Consider the following 27,136-nt stretch of genomic DNA (forward strand, 5'->3'; position numbering starts at 1 on the left):
ATTTTTAACACTTGCTTGAGATCCAATTTTACTGAAGTGAGTATCATATCCCCTTTCATTGTCTGCAGATGGTGAGCTGAAATCTGAATCAGTTAATGCAGGCAGCAACTGTACAAAGTTCAAATGATGTATTGGTACATTCCTCTGACTGTAGTGCAGAGGGTCTGGGGTTCAAAACTTGGCAGGGCTGATTATTTAAGGGTGGGAGGTTAGCATAATTGTTAAGGTGCTTACCTTAAGGACACAAGGTACAGCGTTTGATTCTCCCATGGGGTAATTGGCTAGGCTTGAAATAGTCCACAAAGGCAGTTAGCTTAGTACTAATCTATGAAGAAAGCTGACTGACATTTTATATACCACTGGGGTTCTGTTTTATGCAAAACACTCTGTACATTACGTTGGGGGTTGAGCATTTTACTGCCTTTCTCTAAGGAGAAGGATACTTCTATGTCACTAAAAACTGACTGGCTTCTAATTTGCCCTGAAACGTATTTTAATAATTTATGCAACAGTATGTAAAAAAAGATTAGTTTGTTATTTTTAAAGCAAAAAGTAAATGTTCTTCAGAAGACTGAAATCACAAATAAATAAGGACACACAGTACAAGGGTTGGGAGGGTGGCCTAATGGTTAAGGTGTTTGCCTTACAAACACAAAGTGCAGGATTTGAGTCTCACAAGGGATAATTGGCTAAGCTTAAAATGGCTCGCAAGGGCAGTTAGCTTAGTACCAATCTATGAACCTATAATTACAAGAAAGTATTAAATAAGTTAAGTAGCCTTTTGGTTACAAATAAACAAGCAAATATCTCACTGGAGAAAAAAATTTGGTGTAATAAATGGTTCTATTATGAAACCTCAAGAGTGAAAATACAGGAAAACCAAAACAATGAAAGCTAATGTTGAAAACACAGAAGGTCAAAATGTTAAGCTGCAGCTCCCCTGATATGTATAGTTGCTTCAACTTCAAGAAGGCAGACGTTTCCTAAGAGAAAATAATTGCTTCTGACACATATTTAAAAATCTCACAGTCAGTGACTTTTTATAGAAAACCAAGCTCAGCAGAGCTAAGTCATGTTTTCCTTGTTGTCTTGTGTTTTGGGAATTTAATCTCAGCCACCTGTAGATACCAAACCTACCACTGTTGGACTATGTATGTGATTAATACAACATAAGGACACACAGTACAAGGGATGAGTGTCCAAGTTTAATAACTGTACCACTTCCTCAAATATATCCACAGATGAGGGACTGAAAGCATCATTGTTGTCTGTGGTGGGAAATAAAGTTTTATATACACATATATGGATCCCTAGCAGTTGATGGAGTTTTCAGAAACTTGAAATTCATATGGTCGAGAGCATATGATGGAGTTTTTGAAAACTTGAAGCTTTTGAATAGAGATCAGGGTTTAGTGAGGATTGGGAAATTTAACCTTTTCCTCACTGTAGTGTGAACTTGAAGTTGGTATATGTAATTTGCAGGGGGATGTGGGGGCTGAAGGGGGTTGCCCCCTGCAAAAAGATAAAAATGGTAGATTTTTTTGTGTGTGTTTTTTTTTTTTAATGTTTGAGTTTTCAGAAACTTGGTGATATGGTCTCGATAGTAGGAATTTCGAGTTTCTGAAAACTTGATCATCTGAAATAGAATTATATAAATATATAAGGCCATGTCAAAATGGATGTTGTCTGATCATATAAACAAAACTTACAAAAGCAGTTTTACCAAAGTAAATTTTACAGTTTAAAAGTAATAACTTTAGAAGTGCTGTAGAGGAGAGGATTAAAACAAAATATACATTGTATACCAGGCTAAAAAGCCTAGCAATAACCTCTGAATTTTCTAATATAGTTAAAGAAAGAACAGACATTTAAGAGAGATATGAAACTTTGAAAGAGTGAGGATAAAGTTATTGGTAGAGAATGATATGCTGGAAAATATCTTGATTGTGCAGTCTTGCTAGCAACTTTAGAAAGCAAGCAAAAAAATAGTAGGATGTAAAATAAAAAGTATCAGCACAACATACAGTATAAAAGCCATTATGGTGAGAAGAATAAAGTTATAAAAGGAAATTAAAATGTGTCTAACTACATGAGTTAAGAGAGAACACAATGGGTATGTGTGCAGGTACTACAGAGCACAATACTTGATGATAGGATAATGCTCATAAAAAGGAAAAAAAATGGAAAGCTTTAAAAACTAAAACACTTTATAGGTCTGCATAAAATAGCTGCAAAAATGATGGAAACACACACACACATACACATGCACGCACACACACTCACACGCACACATGCACACACGCACACGCACACACGCACACACACACACACACACACACACACACACACACACACACACACACACACACACACGCACACACACGCACACATGCACACACACACAATAAAACAGACAAAGAGGGCAGACATACAGGTCAGACATTTGGAGCATGTCCCATGGAATAAAAACATGTGTGAAAATAGTTGCATTACAAAAGAAGAACACACATATGCAAATAAATGAGAGTGAACGCCAGAACTAGTAGTAAAGGTAATGAATCTTGAAGTGAAAATGAGCATACATTAATATATCAGCAGTTCAAAAGTACAAAAAAGTGCAGAACAGAAGACTAGTGCCAAAATATATGCATGCAACTCAGCAGGGCCTTTACCCATGAATAATATTTTTGAAACTGGCACAAAGCAATATGAAGCAGGAACAAACACCATTTCCCTGCATGAGAATGAACAGCGTCTTGCCTAGTTCTTTTATTTCTGTTACAACATTCAGTACTTCAGATACTGATGAGCTAGTCATTGCATTTTTGGCAGTCACCACAAGGCCTTACTATGTCTAGGCAATTCAGATCATGTATCCTAGCTCAAAAAATAATTTCCTTAGCTACACCCACTTGCTCACTCAATATTTTTGACAGGGGATTTTTTTAAATCTACCAACTCAGACTAAAAAATATTTAGTTACACCAATATCTTTTAACTATTTAAATTTTAATACTATGTTCAGATTTTTGCCTCATATTTTTTCTGTTCCGCATAAAATTTGTGGTTTTCTGGCACATTGATGATGATTGAATTCACTAAATAATGATATTTGAGTTTCAGACTTCATATCTTTCAGAAAATGCATGATAACATACATGTTTTTATTCTAGTAAATTCCTAAGTTCATAACACTAATATTTAAAAATTGTCTCTATTTTTGAGACTTTGTACCATTACTTTTGGCTCTGTCCAGATTTCTTGTGCTAGGATGTTGAGAAGAATGACTTGCCTAATATTTCTGACAGAGTATTCTGTGGGGAATTCTTTTTAAGTCTGGCAACACACTACACTCCTAAAACATATGTTCCCAGTTACCTCTTTCTTCCCTCTCACACCTATAATGTTTGCCATTTACCTGAGGAAAAAATTCTTTGATGCCTGCTTGGGGTACTAAAATACCTATGCAAACACTTCCATCTTTATGTTATAATGTGACCTTGCATTTTAGATATTTAAGTGTGTTTGGTCTTTTTAATTCATGGTTCTGATGAAGTCAGTTTTGACGAAAGCGCTTAACCATCTTTTCATATTCGTTGAATAATGTATTTTATATTGGGACTCTGAGCCTTATTAGTCACACCACATGTGGATTTGTTGTTGCAGTTTTATTATGTACAAACACATCAGGATTGAGGCTTAATAACTTTAACTTAGATAAACTTAAAAAATAACTAACTATTACACTCATACATGCTCACTCTCTGGCTGTACTCTCAAAATGGCAGTGAAGCTAGTACGTGCTTGCTATTTACATGCATGTGCTGTCCTTCAAGTGCTTCTTAAAGGTACAACTCACACACACACACACACACACACACACACACACACACACACACACACACACACACACACACACACACTATTCTACATCCTCCCTCTTTGACAAATGAGTCATGCATTATTGATGACATTAATTGACATGCAATTGATACAAATAATTATTTGTCATGCAATTATACAGAACTAAATACATATAGACAATTATGTCCAGGTTGCTGTATAGTTGACTCTACATCTGAAAGTACGACCAAATCGTGTGACATAGAAATTAGAATTAGGTCTAGAAACTAGGATTGCCTCTTCTGAATGTTCAACTTTGAGGACATCAGGAACATCATCAGGAATGGAAGTAGAAGTTAAGACACGTTCTGCAACAGGAACATTGTCTGGATTGCCCTGAGATCTAGAGTCTGTATCACAAGAACAATGCTGCAATTTCGATTCTGATACAGGAAGAAAATGTCTGTGAATTTTCCTATACTCCACACCCTCAGATTCTGCAAAGTAGGATCTCGGCTCAGCACACATACCTGTTACTTGACCAATCCAGTCAAAACCTTTCACTGTTTTTATCCTTACTGTCTCCACTTCTTTCAATGGACGAAGAAATCTGCTCGATTTATCATAACTAGACTTCTGGAAGGAACGCTTTCTGAATAGTTGGCCACTGATTTTTCTGTCGTTTTTTTGCTTTAAGCCTCAACAAACTGGAACTGATAGGCAATGTTTTTCTGGTTTGCCTAGACAGAAGTCTCTGAGCAGGCAAGCCAAGTATATCATTATGGAGTATGTTTCTGAGATTGAGTAAATTCAAAAAGACATTGGTATTATCACTGCTTTGACTTCTCTAGTAATTGCTTTGCACTCTGTATTACACATTCAGCTAGTCCATTTGACTGTGGATATTCTGGACTACCAGTAACATGTACAAAGTCCCATTCTTTTGCAAATTTCTGAAACAACTGACTGGTAAATTGGGTACCATTGTCAGAGATAACTTTGCATGGACTACCATGGACTGAGAAATGATGTTTCAACTTGGTGATAACAGCAGTGGACATTAGGTCAGGAAGTAAATCGATCTCAAACCAGTTTGAATAAGAGTCTACCAACACTAAGTAATGCTGATTGTTCCCCCTCAAATATATTAGTGGCTACTGTTGACCAAGGTAGGTCAGGAACTTGACTTAGCTGAAGTGGTTCTTTGCAAATGCAGTTTAGTACTAGTGCATACTGAACAAGACGAAAGTACTTCGTCAATGTCTTTTACCAGAGAAGGCCAAAATACTAGTCCTCTTACCCTTCTTTTGGTCATTTCTGAACTTGGGTGACCATGATGCAAAATCTGGATATATTCACCTTCTAAGGACGCAGGAACAGCAATTTTAGGACATTTGAAAATAATGCCATCTTCCATCAATATTTCATCTCTGTAAGTAAAACAAGTTTGCACTTCAGGTGGTACACTAGACTGCTTTGATGGCCATCCAACATTAATGTAGTGGTTGAGCTTTTGCAAAATTGGATCAGTCTTTGTATGATCGCTCAGCTCACCAAGTCTCGTGGTAGAAAAATGATGCACTTCTGTGGCATCAAAGTCAAAATTCTCTGCATTAAGCTGTTCTGTTGCATTTCTAGGTGATCTGGATAAGGCATCAGCCAGATAAAGAAGTTTGCCTTTTGTATAGACCATTTTGAAGTTGCACTTTTGCAGTTTGACCATCATTCTTTGTAAGATCGCTGGAGCTGAATGCATAGGCTTCTATAAAATAATGACTAGACATTCGTGATCAGTCTCAATCTGAATAGCGTGGCCATAAATATAATCATAAAATTTTAAAGATGCAAATACTATTGCCAAAAGTTCTTTCTCAATTTGAGCATACTGCATTTCAGTTTGGGTAAGAGTTCTGGATGCATAGGCTACTGGTCGGCTTCTTGAAAAATCACTGCGCCAAGACCAAATTTTGAAGCATCACAGGAAAGAGTTACTGGTTTATTGGCATCATATATCTTAATGTAGGTGGGGTGACAATCTTCTGCTTAAGGTCTTCAAATGCTCTCTGGTGCTGTTCCAGCCAATACTATGTAACATTTTTGCACGTCAACTCTCTCAAAGGTGCTGTCAACTCACTGAAGTCTGGTATAGACTTGCCTAAATAGTTGACCATACCAAGAAAACATTGTAAAGCCTGAACATTATCTGGTGCTGGCATCTCAAGAATGCTGCTTGCTTGGACAGGTCTGGTTGCAAACCAATGCTGGTAAATAAATTACCTACATGTGTAACTTCTGGTAGTCTGAATTTGCACTTCAGAGGATTGAGCTTCATGTTTACTTCACATGCTCTGTCTAGAACTCTCAAGGTTTTTGTCATTCTCTGTTTTACCATTGCCTCCAACCAATAAAACATCAACTATTATGGCACACGGATAACCTGAAAAAATTTGTTCCATTGCATGCTGAAAGACTTCACTTGCAGAATTTATTCCATATGGCATCCTGAGGAATCTATATATTCCAACTGGGGTACTGAAATTAGTCAGTAGTAAAGATTTGCAATAAAACATCACTTTGCGAAAATGAACTTTTTGCATCCAAAACAGGAAAAACAGTGTCATTTGGTATTAGGGCTGCGACTTACTCGACCATATGCATAGGATGATGAGGTCTCTTTAATGCTTTCTTCAAATCCTTTGAGTCAATGCATATTCTAATTTCATCTGAGCCTTTTTTGTGGGCTGCTACCATTGATGACACCCATTCAGTTGGTTCTGTAACTGGACAAATTACACCTTGCTGCACCATTTAATCCATCTGAGCTTTGACTTTATCCTGCATAGCAATTGGAACTTTTCTTGCTAGTCTGACCACTGGACTGACGTTTGTATCAAACTTCATAGAATTCACAACTGGAAGTTTGCCTAACTTGCCATCGACAACATCAGCATACTCTGAGAAAATAGCTTCAGCAAAATTGAAACTAAGATATGTGCTTATGATGAACTTCTTTGGTAAAGTAAAGCAGATTCATTCTCAGACTGTCTTTGAGACCCAATAATGACTCCACAGGTCTTCAGACTACATAAAACAGTAAGCTATAGTATTTCCTAGCCAAATAACATGAAAGCACTGCTGAGCCTTCAGTTTGAACCGCTTCACTTCCATAAGCAACAAGTTTTCCACAACTGGCCATATTAAGTTGCTCACCAGCTCTCACCTTAGCAAATGTGTCTGCTGACATAACATTACACTTTGAACCAGTGTCCACTTGGAACTCGGTGGAGTTACCATTGATCTGGACTGTACAAAATGCTTCATTCTTTGCCAACAAATTCACTGCATCAACCTACTCACCTATTACTGATACACCAAATATGTAGAAAGTCGAGTTGCTGATCAACTTGCTTTTTAAGTGACATTTCTTTATAACTGTGTGAGGTTTACTTGATTTGCAAAACTTTTGAAAATGGTTAAATTTTTTGCACTTGTTGCATTGCTAAACAAATGCTAAGCATTTTTCTCTTTTAAATTCATGATTGGCACCACAATTGCAACAGTTAACAATAAAGCTTGACATGGGTTTTGCTGACTCACCCTTGTACTGCACTGAGCACGTCCTTCTCTTAGAACTTGCTGGAAAACTACAAGTTTTACCTGGGATGCCTGCAGGGGTGGCAGGTGTCATGTGCTTAGGCCTGCTTCTGCTAGCCACATGTTGCATACAATCTATATTTGCTCTGCAGCCTGCTGAAACCATGCTCTTATCACTTGCAAGCATACTTTTGTGCCTTTCTGTAACTTCATGGATTTGACAAATCTCACTAGCTTTGCTCAGCGTTAAATCACTGTCAATAAGCAAAATCTTTCTCATTGCAGCAGTATTAATACCACCCACAAGCCTGTACTTTATTAACTCATCTTTTAAATCACCAAACCTACACATTTTAGCTTTGTTTCTTAGATCAGTAATATAAGCTGCAAAAGTTTCCCCTTGCTTTTCATAGGTTCATAGGTTGGTACTAGGCTATCGGCCCTGGGGCCTATAGAAGCTTAGCCATAATAATTCCCTGGCTATTTCTTCCCACACTATTTACTTCCCTGGACCCCTGTCTAGCAGGGCGAATGACGTGATCTCTGGGGTGAATTTCCTTTCTCCCATCCAATCATCAAGGTTCCTTTTGAAGAGGGCCAAAGAGGTGCTCTGCTTGACATGTATGGGCAGTCTGTTCCAGAGTCTGAGGAGTCTTTGGGTCAGGAACCTATCCCTTCAGCATGTTTTGTTTATTGTGATAACAAGGTTTAGATCCCTGGAGCTTGTGGCTCTGAGGGATTGGGATTTCTTTAAGTGTAGCATGTCCATCAGCTCTGGGTTTGACATGGCCTTGTATGTTAAGCAGAGATCGCCTCGGAGTAGACAATATACGACAGAGTATAGCTGGAGTTTTTTAAGGCGGTCAGCATACGGCATCTGCTTTAGGCCTGTGACTCTTTTAGTGAGATATTTCTGCTGTATTTCCAGGTGTTGCAGATGTTTTGAGAGGTACATACCAAATGGGGCGTTGTATTCTATAATGGGGCTAATGAAGGATGAGTACAGTGGGACAATGACCTCCTTTTTTCTGGATGAAAAGTTCTTAGTGATGAGGTGTGCCACATAGAAGGACTTCCTGACTGTTGTGGCGATGCGGTTATTGAAGGTGAGACCACTGTCCACCTGTGTCCCTAAGTCTCTTATCACACTTTCGGTGTTTAGTATACTGCGACCTATGTGGTAATTCACGGGTACATTTTTTTTCCCAAAGGGGATAACTATACAGTTCTTGGCATTGAGCTTGAGCCCATGGCTCTGGCATCAAGCATCTGTTTCTGTAAGGCCCTTTTGCAGAGTATCGACATCATTTGGGGATTCAATAATGGCTCCCAGTTTGCAGTCATCTGCAAACTTTGTTAGCCAGAGTCCCTTAGTGTTGGCCTGTACAAGCTTGTGATCTCTTGTGTAAACCAAATGCCTCTTTAATGTAACATTTGTCTGGTGGTTACACATTTCCCTGAATTTGAGTTTCAAACACTCAGGGTCTTCCCTTGATTCAGCCTGTACAACAATATGATGGTTTTCACCTTCTCCGTCATGTACTGCTGGCGCAAGTGCATACACAAATGAACATTCTCTTTCAATGGCCGCTGACCCAGCTAAGTTTAGCAAAATAAATGCCCTGGTGCATGCATCTTTCTTAGGATAAGATGCTTGTATAAAAATATCATACTCTTGTCAAATATTCTCCAACATTCTGCAATATTCTGATCAAACACAAGTGGTCCTGGTTTTCAAAATACCTCTGCCATATTAACAGATATCAGCAAAGGCTTTTGTAAGTATTCACGTAGACACATGCAAATACATATGCCAGAAATTTATGCCAGTACTTGTAACTCTGCCCAATAGCACAACAAGCCTCTGAATAACTGAACTTTGTAAAATAACTCTCCTGGGCACAAGAATACTCTTGAAATTACTGTACTGTAAGAAATCACCCCTTATCAGTGTAAGGAACATTTCAAAATAATTGCACTGTGTGAATAAACTGGGCAGAAAAAGCTCAGAGTAAAAACATTTTGAAGTAATTGCATTTTGCAAACAAACAATACACACCACACTGAAGCTTTCACAAAATGGCTGTACTTTGCTAAATAACTCTCTACATTGCAAGAAACACACTGTAAAGGTGGCACTCTGTGAATAAACACACCCAGCACAAGAAACATTTCAAAATGGTTGCATTTTGACTGCACTTTGTGAAATAGTTGCACTTTGCACACAATAACCTCTTCAGAATAAATGCACAGTAATAAGCACATGCTTTAAGCACTTTCACACACTTCGAGATACTTCGAACAACTCTAGTGGTGCCTGAATAGCTTCAATCAATGCAAAATAGTAGTTTATGCCAAAACACAGTACTTTGCCAAAAAACATGTAGTCGCCTTGCTTTATTTATGCTTAATGTGCCCTTGTTGCCCTTATTATATTCGTTTTGCTCGTTTAATCTCTTTTCATGCCCTTTATACTTTTCTTGTGCTCGTTTTACTCTAAACATGCCAGTTATGCAGCTCTGAGGTAATTTCAAACCCCTTATATGCTTTTCTGATAATTGTGTTATCAAATATCTTAATTTTAAACATCTCGTTTAATTAATAAACTTTTCTGTGCCTTTTGGTTGTTTAATAATGTATTTTGTGCCCTTGTAATGCTCCACTTTATCTTCTTTAATAAATAAATCATTTGTGCAAGTTTTCATTACCTTTAGTTCGTTTCTGGCCCTTTTTTGTACTTGGTTCTCTTAATTTACCCTAACTGTTAACTCTGCACCTTGTAGCTCTGAAAATCAGTCTCTGGAATTCCGGTTCTGATACCTCGTAGTTCATCCAGTCAGGATGAAACAGATGAGCATTCGTGGATTCTGTTCAAGCAGATTTATTATGTGCAAACACATCAGGATTGAGGCTTAATAACTTTAACTTAGATAAACTTATAAACTAACTAGCTCACTCTCTGGCTGCACTCTCAAAATGGTGCTGAAGGTAGCACGTGCTTGCTATTTATATGCATGTGCTGTCCTTGAAATGCTTCTTAAAGGCAAAACACACGCACACTGTTCTACAGGGAATGGACAAACCATGACAACAAAAGGTTCAGAATACAATCCCCATATGGGTGTATGCTTCTGTACATCCACAATGAAAGCTGTCACATACTGGTAGATTGACGAGCCTATCACCTACCTCCAGGGTACAGTTTCTGCATACTAACCCCTCCAATAAGGGGACTGATGCATTCTATGGCCACCTCCTTCTGTACAAATACAATCATATTCCCCTCCCTGCTCCATCAGTTGCCCAAGCAACCTAATCAATCCTGCCTTACCTGGGCTGCAGTTAGGTTATTTGGTCATTTGTAGCACTGGTGTACTGGTGCTGGCAGTAGAGAGACAATTTGGTCATTTTCTACACAGTGATGTGTTCTGTCAATGTCATCATCTTTCTTGAGTCAATGGCACCTTCCTGTCTTCTTTGATGGTCATGCCTCATTGTGAAATGTCTTCTGACATGCAGTCTATCCATTTGCTAGGTTGATGTCCTTGTTTCCTCTTGCCTTCTTCCTGTACCTCCCAAATCTTCTTTACAAGGTTGTCTTCTGCTTTCCTACACATGTGCCTGAACCACTGTAATCTATTCTCTTTGACCCTCTCTGCAGTTGGAGCTACTTTAGTTTCTGTCCTGATGTGCTTATTACTGTGACTGTCCCACAGTGTGCATCCTTCCACTTGTCTCAGGTACTTCAGCTCCATCACCTCTAGCTTGCTCAACTGCTCTGCCTTCACTGCCAGGTTTATCTACCATGCAGTAGTATTAGTCACTCCATTGTTTTGTAAACCTTATTTTTCAGCTTATTTGGCATTCTTCTGTCACACACTACCCTGTAGTCTAAAGGTCTATAAATCTCTGGGTATGTTTACTTTTGGTGGCATACATTTTTCAGTTAAAATGTAGATTGCAAGTCACCTATAAGAAAGGTATTTGGTTCAGTGATTACCTTTTCCTAACTGGTTAAGGTATCCTGAATTCTCTGCATAGGTCATACATGCAGTTCTATAATTGAATATAATGCAGTAATTTATTTTATTGAGTTTAACGAGGACTTCATCCAGCTCCTTGAAATCTAGTGAGAGACACTGAGGGTAAAATAAATATGGATACTCCCCTGCAGTTGCCAGATGATGTGAATGATTGATCAGCAGTTCACATTGGAATAGACGGAATGCTGTCAGCATAGTGGATCCTGGTTTTTGGAATTACACACATGTTGCTGTCTTTCACTGTAAGCAAGGCCTGTTGTTGTTTACCCTGCTAGAATTTTATTTTGAGATGTCCACCATGTGAACTCTGCCTAAAAAGGTACTATGGGGATAGCAAATGTTTTGGCCAGTATGTAAAACCTGAGGAGTGTAAAGTGTAAGTCATCTCTGGCAAAGAAGGAGGAGAGTTATTGACCACCATAGCTCACACAGATTTACTTTGGATCCCCCTAGAATAGCACCGATTTATTAGTAAATCACTGAAGCCCATTATTTTGCCCTTGAGTTTAGGCATCACTCAGTGAAGGTAGAATGTTGTTCAGTGTTAGGACATTGCTTGCATTGAACACATGAGTGGAGAACTCAGAAATGTTTCTCTGCATGACCCTCAGATGGAATGCCTAAGGTCATTCACTCTTACAAGGGCAGCTACAAGATCATAATCATACCTGGGGTGGGACAGTACAAGGACTTAATAGCCCTGATGACATCCATAATGCAAGCACCAATGAGGCAATTGTAACCTTCTTACAATAGAATAATCAATTTTTAAAGCATTTACAGAATGTTCTACAGATGGATGGGACCTTACAAGCTTGTAGTACAGGTAGCTCCCTCACAGCAGTCTATTCTACAGCAGAAGTTGTGCAGTTTGGTCGAAAACTTTGAAATACTTCATTTTCTGCTTATACAACAGACAATAATCTATAGCTCTTCCTGTGGTTCATGCAAAAGGAAACTAATTCTTATAAGTCACCAAGAGATACAGCTTTTAACATACAAGGGAAATGACTTTAACATGATGCAGTAAAAAAATACATATTGCAATCAAGGACAAATATATATATATATATATATATATATATATATATATATATATATATAGAATACAAGGTAATACAAGTCAAGAAATTTGCATTTGCCATGCAGCATTCTGTAATATGGCAGTGGCTGCTATTTTCCATGCAGCACTCTATAAAATGGCAGTGGCTGCTCAGGATAGCTTTCTCTGGAAGACTTTGTGACGAAGCCTCACATGGAGAGGGGTGTGCAGCATTTGTTTTAAGTTTAAGTTGCAGTTTCTAGACCAGTAGCTTGCCCTTGCCACGTTCCAACTTAAACCCCCCTACCCATTCCACCTTGCACTGACTCATCCAATTATCTCTATCATTACTTCATCCCACCTAAAACAAGCCATCCCCTCCTAAAAACGAATTTTCTCTCCAATATATTGTACTATACTCTCCAATCTCAAATATACTATTACCCTCTCCATGCATAATATTTTCCTAACCTACTAATGGCTAGTAGCTATATATTTTGAAATGTTAAACCTACAATTGAGTATATAACAAAAATATTCCCTGGACTACATGAAAAGAGACATAGAGGAGCTCTCAAATCTTGTAGCCCAGGCAGGTATGACCCTAGCTCTGAGTAGCATACTGCCTTCACCCAGAATAATACCACAGTACAAGCAGAAAGTGATTGACTTCAACAATTGGCTAAGTTTCTGGTGTCATTCTAACGGGATCCAGTATCTGCCTGGGATGACATGATCGACAGACCTCGAAGCTTTGCCAGAGATGGCCTGCACCTGTCACCCCAGGGAGTCTGGATACTGGTCAAGGCTCTTGCCAACCCTATAGTGCCTTTTTAGGCAATGTCCTGAAGACAAAATTACCACCATAACGGCTACAAGCAAACAAAATTTGAGGGTAATGCTACTCAGTGCTAGAAGTCTAAATCTCAAAATGCACTTGCTTGAAGCACTACTTAAAATGGAGAACATCGACATCTGTGCAGTGACGAAGACCTGCTTCAAGGCTCCGGAGAGCACCCCAGCACTACCACGCTATAATTCATACCACACCTTTCAGCCCCTAAACCTGGACCAAAGCACTAAAGGCAGTGGTGCCTCCATATTCATAAAGGATATGCACACCTCCAGACTAGTAGCCCAACATAACACATCAGAGATACTTCAGGTACAAATATCACTGGGTAAAACTGCAATCCAGGTTGTAGCCTGCTATAGATCCCCCACCATGTCCCAAGACTCCCACTCCACATTCCTAAACACACTGGAACATATTAGGGTACAATTCAATACCCTTATACTGGGAGACTTTAACTACCCCTCCATTAACCGGGAAAATTACTCATGTACCAACACACTTGCTCAACGTTTTCTGGAATTCATTAATTCCAACGTCCTGGACCAACTCATTCTTACCCCCACCAGGGGTAGAAACATCCTTGACCTGGTCATTACTAACATGAATGACCATTGCTCTACACCAGTAATCAACTCCTCCCTGGTCACATCTGACCACAAGCTAATCACCATGGATATCCACATCCCACTCTCACCTCCCGTAAAGGAAACCACTGTAAAAAACTTCTCCAAAGCCAATTTTGGACTTCTAAAAACAGAGGTGGCTAATGTCACGACACCCATGCAAATGGAAAATAGGTGCATGACTGAATCATACACCAATGCCCTGTATGAGCACATACACAAGTGCATGGAACGGGCCCTACCAAACAGAACCAAGACACTTTCCTCCAAAAAAAGGAAGCCAATCTGGTGGTCCCCCACCATAAACAAACTCTACAACAGAAGGAAAAAACTGATGCACAAAAGGGTGAAGTCCCAAGACTGGAAAAACTCCCTTGTCAGCCTCACCAAAAAACTGAGATCCATCATCAAGTCCTCTAAAGCTAGCTATGAAAACAAAATTGCTGCAGATTCTAAAGAGAGCCACAAGGCATTCTATAGTTATGCCAAGAATCTACATGGCAATACTCAGATCTGCTCTGAGTTACAGCACAATGGCAATACATATACAGAAACAACTGATATTGCCAACATATTGGCAGACAGTTTCAGTGCGAACTTTACCCCCCTTCACCCCCTAAAGGATCTATAACAATACCTGAGGAATGCCAAGTCCCTATTATCACGGCTACACAGGTAAAACCGCACTGTCCAAAGCCAAGAATACAGCTTCCATGGGACCTGATAATATCCCTGGCTGTGTTCTACATGAATTACAAAGTGAACTGGCACCACATGTGAGTAACCTGTTCAATCACAGTCTCATTTCAGGCTTTATTCCTACTGAATGGCACACTGCTATGGTCAACCAACTCTACAAAGGAGGAGCAACTACAGACTCTGGGAACTACCTCCCCATTAGCCTGACAAGTCTGATATGTAAGGCTATGGAGCGCATCATCATGGACCTTATAAATAAGGATATAGGGAATCTCCAAACTCTGGACCCCACACAGTTTGGGTTTGTGAAAGGTAGATCATGCCTGCTCAACCTGATGGACTTCTTTGAGTCTGTCACCAGAGCTGTGGATGAGGGCAAGGTAGCTCACACAGTCTACGTAGATCTTGCCAAGGCCTTCGACACCATCCCTCACTCAGGAATCATAGATAGACTCACTAAACTAAGCTTAACCCCCTATGTCATAAGATGGGTTGCCAACTGGCTCACTAATAGAACCCACACTATGAAAGTAGTGGACTCCAAATCTGACTACCGACCAGTTACAAATTGTGTCCCACAGGGATAGGTTCTAGGTCCTCTGCTGTTTGGCATCTACTTATCTGAAGTTCATGCCAATACAAAGGGACTATGGCTGACCAAGTTCACAGATGACAGCAAACTGGAAGCCATTATTGATTCTCCAACTGATGTAAACATTCTACAAAAAGGCCTCACTGACACCAATGGCTGGTGCCAGAACCATGGCCTTAAGCTCTATGCCAAAAAGTGCATTGTCATTCCCTTTGGGAAAAATTCGGTCACCATGAACTACCACATAGGTGGCAGCCTACTAAACACCAAAGGTGTGATAAGAGACCTGGGGACAGAGGTTGACAGCAACCTCTCCTTTGATAACCACATTGCCACCGTAGTCAGAAAGTCCTTCTATATGGCACATCTCATTACAAAAGGTTTCTCATCCAGGAAGAAAGAGGTCATAATCCCTCTCTACTCATCCCTCATTAGACCTATTATAGAATACAACATCTCATTTGGTATGTACCTCACTAGACACATACAACAACTGGAAAGGCCACAAAAATACCTCACTAAGAAGATCTTAGGCCTTAGACACATGCTCTATATGGACAGACTGAAAAAACTCCAGCTGTACTCTGTCTCTTATCGCCTACTTAGAGGCAATCTCTGCTTGACCTACAAAGCCATGTCTGACCTAGAGCTGATAGATATGTTACACCTAAAGAAATCCCAATCCCTCCATGCCACATGCTCCAGGGACCTAAACCTCATTACCACAATAAACAGAGCATGCTGGAGGGACAGGTTCCTAACCCAGAGACTTCCCATACTCTGGAACGAACTTCCCATTCACGTTAAGCAGAGCACTTCACTGGCCCACTTTAAGAGAAATCTAGATGAGTGGATGGGCAATTGGAAGTTCATCCCGGGGATCACTTCAGTGGCCTTGCTTGACAGGGGCACTGGAAACTAACTTTGGGCGGCATGATGTCAGGGAATCTTCTTGGGCTAGGGTTATATAGGGTCCAGGGCCATTAGCCTAGTAGACATCTATGAACCTATGAACCTTTGTAAATGTTGAAATTTTTGCATTGAATTATGTCTTTTCATTTTTGTAACATTCTGACAAGCCAATTACAAATATCATGTAGCTTATCTGCAAATGTTTAATTAGCTGTATGAACTATGTCCTTTTGTAACATGTGAAATGTAACTTGCAATTATTGTGGAGCTTTTCTGCCCGGGTTCCCACTGAAAATGGGCTCTTCTTGGCCAAGTGGACTTGCTTGGTCATCAAACTTAAATAACTAAACTAAATAAATAAAGTAGCCTTTTCACAATGACCATATAAAACACACTCAGATGAGTCACAAGCTGTAATACATGTAATCACTTTAATCACTTACCACTCTTATTACATTGTGGTGGTGTCTCCTTGGGCAGATTTCAGCTCCATCTTTTCAAAGCAATATACAACTGAAGAAGGTCAACCCCATACTGAACAGCAAATGGGTGGTTTGCAGTGGAAGAAAGAAGAACACGATGATTTACGCCTCTGTCTGTCTAACCATCTATCCATTAAATTAATATGTTTTTTTCAGTTGGTGACAAGAATATATGGCCAGTAGTATCATACAAAGAGAGTGAAAACTTGGAATAGTTTTACTTATGCTTTTAAGATTAAAAAAAAAAATTATGTAATTGTGAATGAGATGAAAATACATAATAATTTGGAGGGGGTTACTTCACTTGTTACGACTTGAAATGTCTGTTTACTTTATTAAACGATGCTGGCACTGCAGAAAAGCAGAGAGAAAACACAGCCACATATGTTAGCTTTGCTAAATATTTCAATGTACAAATGAAAGCAGAATGCTCATTAACCTGCTTTGGGTATCATCTCCCATGTTCATTGACAGCATGTTTTGACTTTCTAATGGCCATGAGGTTCTTTTTTATGTTTTAGAACCATAATGCCCCTACTCTATCATACTGATAGGTGAACATACCACAAGTGTACTAATTAAAATCACAGTATGCAACACGCAGGAATTACTGTTACAGCACTACACTATAGCACTGAAATGCTGTTTTTTTAGCATTATTTATGGTGCAAATTCTCCTGTATTGCTCATAAGCTGGGTCACTCCCCATTGCCCTCTAAATAAATAGCCTAACTCAAAACTCCTACTAGTTCAGAGAAAAGTCACTTTCCTGGAAGTTATATGACCTCAGAGTTAAAATACAAATTACATTGAGGGAGAGCCCCCCCCCCCCTCCAACTGATGCTTGCCCCTGATAAATACAGGCAGCTATTTTATTTGTTTTGTAAATTCATTGTAATGTGTTTTGGCACTAGTGAATTACAAATGTTAACCTGTTGCCCTAATAGGATCAGTATTCTATGATTTGTCTGAATGTAGTCCACAAATGATGTTCTGAAGTTAGTTATACATTGGAATGTATACATTTTGTTGTTAGCCCATAGCACTTTAACAGTATAGCATTCCATACACAAGCAAAGTGCCATGTGCAATTCTGTATCTATAGCTGCTGACACTATTATTAAAGCATTAAATTAAGCAAGAGCATTTTTTAATATTTGTGTGTGATTATCCTGCAGATCTACTGTACTTGAAATACTGCATTAGTTCTTGTTATTTTAGAATTCTTATTACACCTTACAATCTAACAAACTTTTAATCCTGGTCTTTTGGCAGGTATTCCTCCAGTTCAAACCACATGAGATAAATCTTGACATTAATGATGAAGCAGTTCTGGGATATCAACAGTTTTCTCAGAAACTCTCAGAAGAGATATTCCCTAAATTTGTAAGTAACAATGGGATTCAAGATTAACAAAAAACAATATTTCTTGAAGATTAATACAAAGCTTGTGGTGGCAGTTTTTTTCTAAATTATTACATTTAGTGTTGTGATCCTAGGCTTTGACAAAGGCCTGTGCTTCCGAAAAGCTTCCAATTGAGATAGCAGTTAATCTGAGTCCTTGCTGGTCCATTTTCCTCTTCTTTGATTACTTGTGTTCTTGTGCACATGTGTGTATGTGTGTACACACACACATATATATATATATATATATATATATATATGTATATATATATATATATATATATATATATGTATATATAGTGTGTGTGTGTGTGTGTGTGTGCGCATGCTCACTCATTTCTCTTTCTCTCTCTCTCTCTCTCTCTATATATATATATATATATATATATATATATAGAGAGAGAGAGATGTGAAGAACTAACTTGAAATATTAAACATCAAAATATCTAAAAAAACACTGAAAGCACAAAACACTGAAAACACAAAATATTGAATAACAAACTAATAATTCTATCCAGGTAAAAGTACCCTATATCATACACCCAACTACAAAACCAAGATCAAATGCCATCTTGGTCATGGTACTCTTAGGCAAAAGGGTTTTAGTAATTTAGTCAAATCCTCATATGGTCAACATCCATTTAGTCAATAAATTTGATCGAGCACACAGATAGTTGACAGGTATGTAGAATCCCATTTTTCAGGTTTTGATAGTAATGTGTATCGGCACCTTCCAGGTCCATATACATTTTCAGAAGGTCTCCAGATAAGTGTGAAGACCTGCTCTGTGAGTGGCCAGCCTTCTCTTGTCAGAAATCTCTCAAATGCCACTAGGTAAGACTTCCCATCACTGTTGCAAGTTTCTTTAGTAGTTTTCCAAGTTTTGGAACCTCCAGTGAGTTTACTTATTTGTATACTGCAATGCTTAGTTGTTGTAGGTTGACTAGACATTATTGATCAGTGGCAAACCTCTCAACCTCTTAACGCAAGAAATCTCGACAAAGGTTAAAATAATGGGGGGACAAAGGCCCAAAAATAGGGACAGATTTTAAATATTGCTTTTATAAACTTAGAAGCTGCTAGAATAACATGATGTGTGTTAGCATCCATTTTCTGAAGGTAATGAAGTCTGAAAGACAAAATATATGTCATTATTTAATGACTTCAGTACTCCTTGATTTGCCAGAAAACCACAGATTTTATGAGGCACAGACAATATATTTGAAGTAAAAATCTGGACATTCTGCAAAAGTCTGTAGGGTTGAGAGGTATGATCTATGGTGGTGAGGTAGCTGCAACACACAGAGCTCAAACATGGCAGTTGCAATGCACACAGTCATGGAAGTCACTCTCACCCAGAAACCCTTATTACTGTCATGATAATCCTTTTCTTATGGTGTATCAGATGAAGCAACAATCCTGGAAAAGGAAACAAAACTCACAAAACAGCACTCTATTCCATTCTGAGGTTAAAAAATTACTCAGGTACAATGCAGGTAGACAGGGCTCTTCATAGTTTACAGTTTATGGGAAAACTGTGATTTTGTTTTCTTGCACTGTCCCCATGTGCAGCACTGACATTCTTTTGAGAATGATGCATTCTCTGGAGAACTTAAAATTATTTTTGGGGGGAGATGACGGGACATGACTGTTGTCATGTAACAAGTACCTTTACTCCGCCAATGCATACTACACTGGCTTTGTTTGACAAAATTTGTGAAATGGATTTACATAATGTTTTGTCATCAAATATTTTTTGCAAGAATACTGTGTTTAATGTAAGTAGGTACAAGAAACAAGCCATCACTAGATTGAAGGAAACAGGGGTAAGGATTATGAAACCTGACAAGGGAGGGGGCCTAGTTGTTATGACAGAAGAACAATACACTACTAAAATGTTTAAAATACTTGATAGTAATGTGTATCAGGAGGCTTCAAAAATGAATTAAATCAGGCTTATTCAAGAATCCATTCACTGTTCAATGATTTTTTCATTGAAGGTAGAATTGACCTGCAATCATTTAATTATCTCATTATGAGTACACCCAGGATTCCTATTTTATTTGGTGTTCCTAAGATTCATAAATCACTTTCCGACCCTCCCATGAGAATACTAGTTGATGGAAGGAATAGTATCACTTACCCTTGTGCCAAAGTAGTAGACAACATACTACAGAAATATGTGAAACAGGAAGTGGACATCTGTAAGGATTCCTGGTCATTTCTTGAGAAAATTAATACTCTTACATTTGATGAGAATCTTCATTTTTTAACTGTAGATGTGAGGGATTTGTACTCATGTATACCCCATGAGCTTGGTATACAATGGGTTTGCCTCCTTTTTGCAGAAAAGGGGAGCTACCCAAGCTGAACTATCACTTGTTTCAGAGTTATTGGACATTGTTTTGTCTTACAGCTATTTGACCTTTAATAACAAGAATTACCTCCAGAAAGTAGGGGTCACCATGGGATCCCCATGTGGAGGTAGTTTCACAATCTAAGTGATGGCTTACTGGGAACAGGAAATTGTGCGGAAAAATGAACAAGTGAACAATCAGATTAAACTCTACACACATTTCCTTGATGATATTTTTATTTTAATCCAAGGAGACGAATATGAAGTGAAGAACATTGTAACCTATTTTAATACTAGTTCTGAATTCTTGGAATTCACATACACATTTGGTAAGAACATGATTGTCTAGATGTAGAACTATGGAAAGATTTTCAGAACAAAACCTACTGTGCTAAGATTTACAGAAAGGATACTTATTCCAACAGTTTCTTACATTATGAAAGTAACCACCCTTGGTACCAAAAGAGATCTGTAGTGAAAGGGCAGTTGGTCCGGGCCACTCGGATGGTATCAAGGAAGCTTGATTTTTTAGAGGAATATGAAACATTACAAAATATGTTTACCAACCGAGGTTATCCAGAACAACTGATTATTAACCTCATTGAGGAAGTCCAAGAAAAAAGAAGGTTATGTTTTTTTCCAACCAATCCTGGGTAAAGGCCTACACATCATAATTCAGACTCAACACAGTGAAAATAACCAATTGAATTTATGAAAACCAACTCCTCTTTTATTTACTAAAACGCACAAAATCAACACGTTTTTTGCCCTGCTAAATGGCAGGATTTCTTCAGAAATTCAGCGTTCCATTATGTTCAGACCTTTTATAAACTTTCAAACCTATTTGTGCCAAAATCCGCGATACAGTTTCTAAACATTTAAAGCTATATTACTTATATAAATTTATTCTGGCACCAATCAACTTTGACTTAAAAAAGTCATCATTAGAAGCAATTATGAAAATATAAAAAGTTATGAATCCATTGAAAACCATATATTATAACTAAAATTAAAATATGTTTGTTTTATATTATATATAACTATTCAATAAATTGGAAATGCCATGCATTTGTCATGATAGCAGCTTCAATTTGTACAACTGTATTTGTGTATGATTTTAATGTATATGTCAATATATTAACCATTCTATCAAATTAAATAAAATGTATATGAATATAAATATCATAAAATTATTTCATTAATTCATTATCATTCCATGCTCAATATATCAAAATTAAACACAATTATTGATATGTGTATTTTTTATTATTATGTTCAATAATAAATACCACTATTAACGTTAATCCATAAATAATAAATACATTAAAAATGTCAATAAATATATAAAAATTACTAAACCCTTTTTATGTGAACTTATACATATATGTAAGCTAAATAAACTTGAAAAGTGTGTGTATATATGTAAATATGAAAGCATGAGGTGATTACGTTCAGTGTAAAATTCAAAATCATAATATACTTTCATCTCTCCAAACTCTTTAATTTGTGTAAACACATTATCGAACATTTGTCATTAAGACCCGGATACATATAAACATTCAGTCTTATTTGCCATAACAATTCCATTTTTTCCAATAATAAACTCATTGGTCCTCCTCTTATATCCTGATTTACTTGTTGAATAACTTTGAATCTGAACCTATGTTCAGGATTTAATACGACATGTCTAGCTAGAGCATTCTTCTCATTATGCTGACTAATGCTCCTCATATGTTCTGAAACTCTTTCTTTTAATTTATGATCTTTTTTTCCCATGTAAAATGATGGCCATGTTTAGCATTTAGCTATGTAAACCACTCCTTTAGTATTACAACTGAACTTCCCTTTAAGGTTGATTTTATAGCCATTAACTTCAATGTTGTTTCCCACATCCATTAAATAACAATAGGAGCAGTATCCACATTGCATCATGCCTGGATTTCTAACCAACAGATTTCTCTGCCTCTGAAATATTTGTTTAAAGCAATTGGCTTCCCTCCAAACTATTTTTGGTATAAAATTGAATGAGGAAGCTAAACTAACATAATCTTTTAATAAAGACCAGTTTTTAATTATTATATCCTTTATAAGCTTATATTTAGAGGAGAAATTAAATATACATGCCAAATCAAAGTTCTTATTTTCCACAACTGACAAACTTTTGTCATGATCTTGTGTGTTTCTTACCACAACTTTGTCTGCCAAAATAGGTGTATATAACCCACTCATTCTTTTTGATGTTACTTCAAAAATTAGATCTTCTACAAGCTCTATTGGATATTCTCTGTTTAAAAACATTTGTTTTAACATTGAGCATTCCTCTAGAAATTTTTCGTCCGTTGTTATCATACTTGCTGCTCGCACTAATTGGCCTTTCAGCACCAAACGTTTTTGATATAACAGATGAGCACTTGAAAAATGCAAAAATTTATTCGAATATGTGGGCTTTCGTTACACCCAAGCCTTGTATTGTTTTCATTGAAATTTTTTTATCAGTTGTATATCTAACTATGATATTGATGTAGTATTATAAGAATAAATAAAATTCAAAAATTCAGTAGATTTGTTTAACATCATGACTAAACTATCAGCTATCTGCTCTGTACCTTCAATTATTAGGAATATATCAACAATAAACCGCACATAGAACTTTACTACATCTTGGAACACAGTGTTAGAAAATATAAATGTACATTCCCAATATGACATCACCAAATTTGTATAACTTGAACCACATGGTGATCCAATAGCTACCCCCTTCTTTTGTATATAATATTGGTTCTCGAAGAGGATACAGTTGTAAGAAAGTACTATATCTAATAGCTCTTGTATTAAGGAAATTTCAGATTCCAAAGCATGTTTTTGACACATCCTACTGGTGACCCAATCTATCCCTTCATTATGTGGGATACTGGTATATAATTCCTTAACATCAACGGTTAAAAAATTATATTCTTCTTTATATGTAAAGTTGTTGAGTCTTTCCAGAAACGTCCAAGAATCTTTTATGATCCATTCTTCTTTTGTTACATATTTTTTAAGAATGGAATCAATAAATTTAGCACATGCATATGTAGAGGAATTTCTCCCATCTACAATTGGTCTAAATGGAGGGTTCTGTAAATTCTTATAAATTTTGGGCACTCCAGATATGCAAAGTGCCCTTGTTGCCATCACCAACAAGTAATTATAAACATGCATATCAATTCTTCCTTCAATGAACAATTCGTTCAATAAACTTTTTATAAATTGGTTAGCCTTATTATACTCATTAAGAGATGCTATTTGATAAACATTTGTTGTCACAATGTCTCTTATGTGTTGTACATAATCTAGTACATCCATAAAGACTAAACCGCCACCTTTATCTGGATTCATGATTCTAACATTAGCCATTAATAAACATTCTAAGCTTTCCCTCTCCTCTATATTTAAATTATCAATAAAATTGGAACTATTCCTACTCAATTCCCTTAAATCCAATTTGCATATTTTTTCAAAAATACCAAGCGAATTGTGTAAGGGTGGGTTGAAACAACTTGCAACTCTAAAATTATGAAAATTATTAGTTGCATCTCGTTGTTCTCCTAACAAATATTTTAAATTGAATTTCCTCACAAAGAGCTTTAAATCGCATATAGTAACTGCCAAATTCATCCTACATGCTGGAACAAAAGTTAGACCTTTGGAAAGAATGTCCACTAAATTCTGTGTAGCCTGAAAAGAAAAAAAAATTATAAACCGTAAAATAATTTTTCTTATTTTTAATCAAAACAGGTCCACAAATATCATCATTCTTATTGGTCATCTCCTGTTGTTCTGGTTCCTCTTCCTGTTCCATTGCTTTTTGCGTGTATTTCTTGGAAAACCCTGATTGTTATTATTATTGGATGCTCCATTATTATTTTCTATTGATCTATTATTGTTAAGTCCCTTCAACTGTTCACTTCTTCTCACTTGGTTGTCTTCCATCACCATAACATCTTCTTGTTGTTGTGCAGGTGCTTGTATTGTTGATGAATTATTATTATTAATATTAGTGCTGAAACCTCTTGAATTATCTTCATTTCTATCCTTTGTACCATCATCCAAAAAGCTTGATTGTTTATTAGGCCAAATTTGAGCAGGTGGTGGTTGTGGGTACGCCAGACCTTTCTCATATTGTACTCTGTCTCTTTCCACTAGCTATTTGCTCAAGAGAATTTTGCCACAACATCTACAAACTGTAATGAGGCAAATCAGACTAATTTGAGAGACACAATAAAAATGCCTAACTTAAAAGATTGGCTTACTTCACCGATAGGTCTGTTTAGAACAAACCAAGGTATGAATGATTCGGACATTTTAGTTGAAAATAATACTGCATTATTGGATTTATAAAATGACTTAGATGCAAATATGCTCAAACATAAAAAAACTAAACCCAGAAATTGAATAATTCCAGGAGTGCCTAAGAGATGAAATTGTCCCAAAAGGGTTTAGATGTTGGCGCTACCCTACAGGTTTAGTATCGGGGTCCGTATTTCACAAAGAACTCATTCAATTGTTTAATCAGCAAGGATTTAAGCTCATGCAGACTATGATTAAACATTATACCTTTACAATTAAAGACATAGAAGAAAAAATAGAAAAATTGGATACAGAGATTAAACACCATAGTGACTTTTTAAGGTACAAATATGAATATTCTAAGTGCTTTCAAAGTATCGAACAGCATATAGAAAAAATAAGAAAGACAAAAATCAAAAAGCTGGAAAGAGACAGAGTACAATATGAGAAAGGTCTGGCGTACCCACAACCACCACTTGCTCAAATTTGGCATAATAAACAATCAAGCTTTTTGGATGATCGTACAAAGGATAGAAATGAAGATAATTCAAGAGGTTTCAACACTAATATTAATAATAATAATTCGTCAACAATACAAGCACCTGCACAACAAGAAGAAGATGTTATGGTGATGGAAGACAACCAAGTGAGAAGAAGTGAACGCTTGAAGGGACTTAACAATAATAGATCAATAGAAAATAATAATGGAGCATCCAATAAGAATAACAATCAGGGTTTTCCGAGAAATACGCACAAAAAGCAATGGAACAGGAAGAGGAACCAGAACAACAGGAGATGACCAATAAAAATGATGATATTTGTGGACCTGTTTTGATTAAAAATAAGAAAAATGATTTTACGGTTTATATTTTTTCTTCTTTTCAGGTTACACAGAATTTAGTGAACATTCTTTCCAAAGGTCTAACTTTTGTTCCAGCATGTAGGATGAATTTGGCAGTTACTATATGCGATTTAAAGCTCTTTGTGAGGAAATTCAATTTAAAATATTTGTTAGGAGAACAACGAGATGCAACTAATAATTTTCATAATTTTAGAGTTGCAAGTTGTTTCAACCCACCCTTACACAATTGGTATTTTTGAAAAAAATATGCGAATTGGATTTAAGGGAATTGAGTAGGAATAGTTCCAATTTTATTGATAATTTAAATATAGAGGAGAGGGAAAGCTTGGAATGTTTATTAATGGCTAATGTTAGAATCATGAATCCAGATAAAGGTGGCGGTTTAGTCTTTATGGACGTACCAGATTATGTACAACACATAAGAGACATCGTGACAACAGATGTTTATCAAATAGCGTCTCTTAATGAGTATAATAAGGCTAACCAATTTATAAAAAGTTTATTGAATTAATTGTTCATTGAAGGAAGAATTGATATGCATATTTATAATTACTTGTTGGTGATGGCACCAAGGGCACCTTGTATGTTTGGAGTGCCCAATATTCATAAGAATTTACAGAACCCTCCATTTAGACCAATTGTAGATGGGATAAATTCCTCTACATATGCATGTGCTTAATTTATTGATTTCATTCTTAAAAATATGTAATAAAAAAGAATGGATCATAAAAGATTCTTGGACGTTTCTGGAAAGACTCAACAACTTTACATATAAAGAAGAATATAATTTTTTAACTGTTGATGTTAAGGAATTATATACCAGTATCCCACATAATGAAGGGATAGAATGGGTCACTAGTAGGATGCGTCAAAAACATGCTTTGGAATCTGAAATTTCCTTAATACAAGAGCTATTAGATATAGTACTTTCTTACAACTTTATCCTCTTTTAGAACCAATATTATATACAAAAGAAGGGGGTAGCTATGGGATCACCATGTGGTTCAAGTTATGCAAATTTGGTGATGTCGTATTGGGAAAGTACATATATATTTCCTAACACTGTGTTCCAAGATGTAGTAAAGTTCTATGTGAGGTTTATTGATGATATATTCCTAATAATTGAAGGTACAGAGCAGATAGCTGATAGTTTAGTCATGATGTTAAACAAATCTACTGAATTTTTGAATTTTACTTATTCTTATAATACTACATCAATATCATATTTAGATATACAACTGATAAAAAATTTTCAACGAAAACAATACGATGCTTGGGTGTATCGAAAGCCCACATATTCGAATAAATTTTTGCATTTTTCAAGTGCTCATCCGTTATATCAAAAACGTTCGGTGTTGAAAGGCCAATTAGCGCGAGCAGCAAGAATGATAACAACGGATGAAACATTTCTAGAGGAATGCTCAATGTTAAAACAAATGCTTTTAAACAGAGCATATCCAATAGAGCTTGCAGAAGATCTAATTTTTGAAGTAACATCA

General features: G+C 36.9%; 1 protein-coding gene across 2 annotated transcripts in view; it reads left to right on the forward strand.

Moving 5' to 3' along the window:
* The window catches only part of ARHGEF37 (Rho guanine nucleotide exchange factor 37), a 1,079,989-nt gene that overhangs the window by 761,585 nt on the left and 291,268 nt on the right, over window positions 1–27,136 (forward strand). For both annotated transcript variants that reach the window (XM_044067741.1, XM_044067740.1), the window contains exon 11: window positions 17,962–18,072. In XM_044067741.1, coding sequence (XP_043923676.1) covers window positions 17,962–18,072 — 111 coding nt within the window. The remainder of the gene's footprint in view (window positions 1–17,961; window positions 18,073–27,136) is intronic.

This window comes from Protopterus annectens, chromosome 3.part1 (assembly GCF_019279795.1).
Source record: "Protopterus annectens isolate FY-2018-M chromosome 3.part1, PAN1.0, whole genome shotgun sequence".
Classification (NCBI taxonomy): Eukaryota; Metazoa; Chordata; order Ceratodontiformes; family Protopteridae; genus Protopterus; species Protopterus annectens.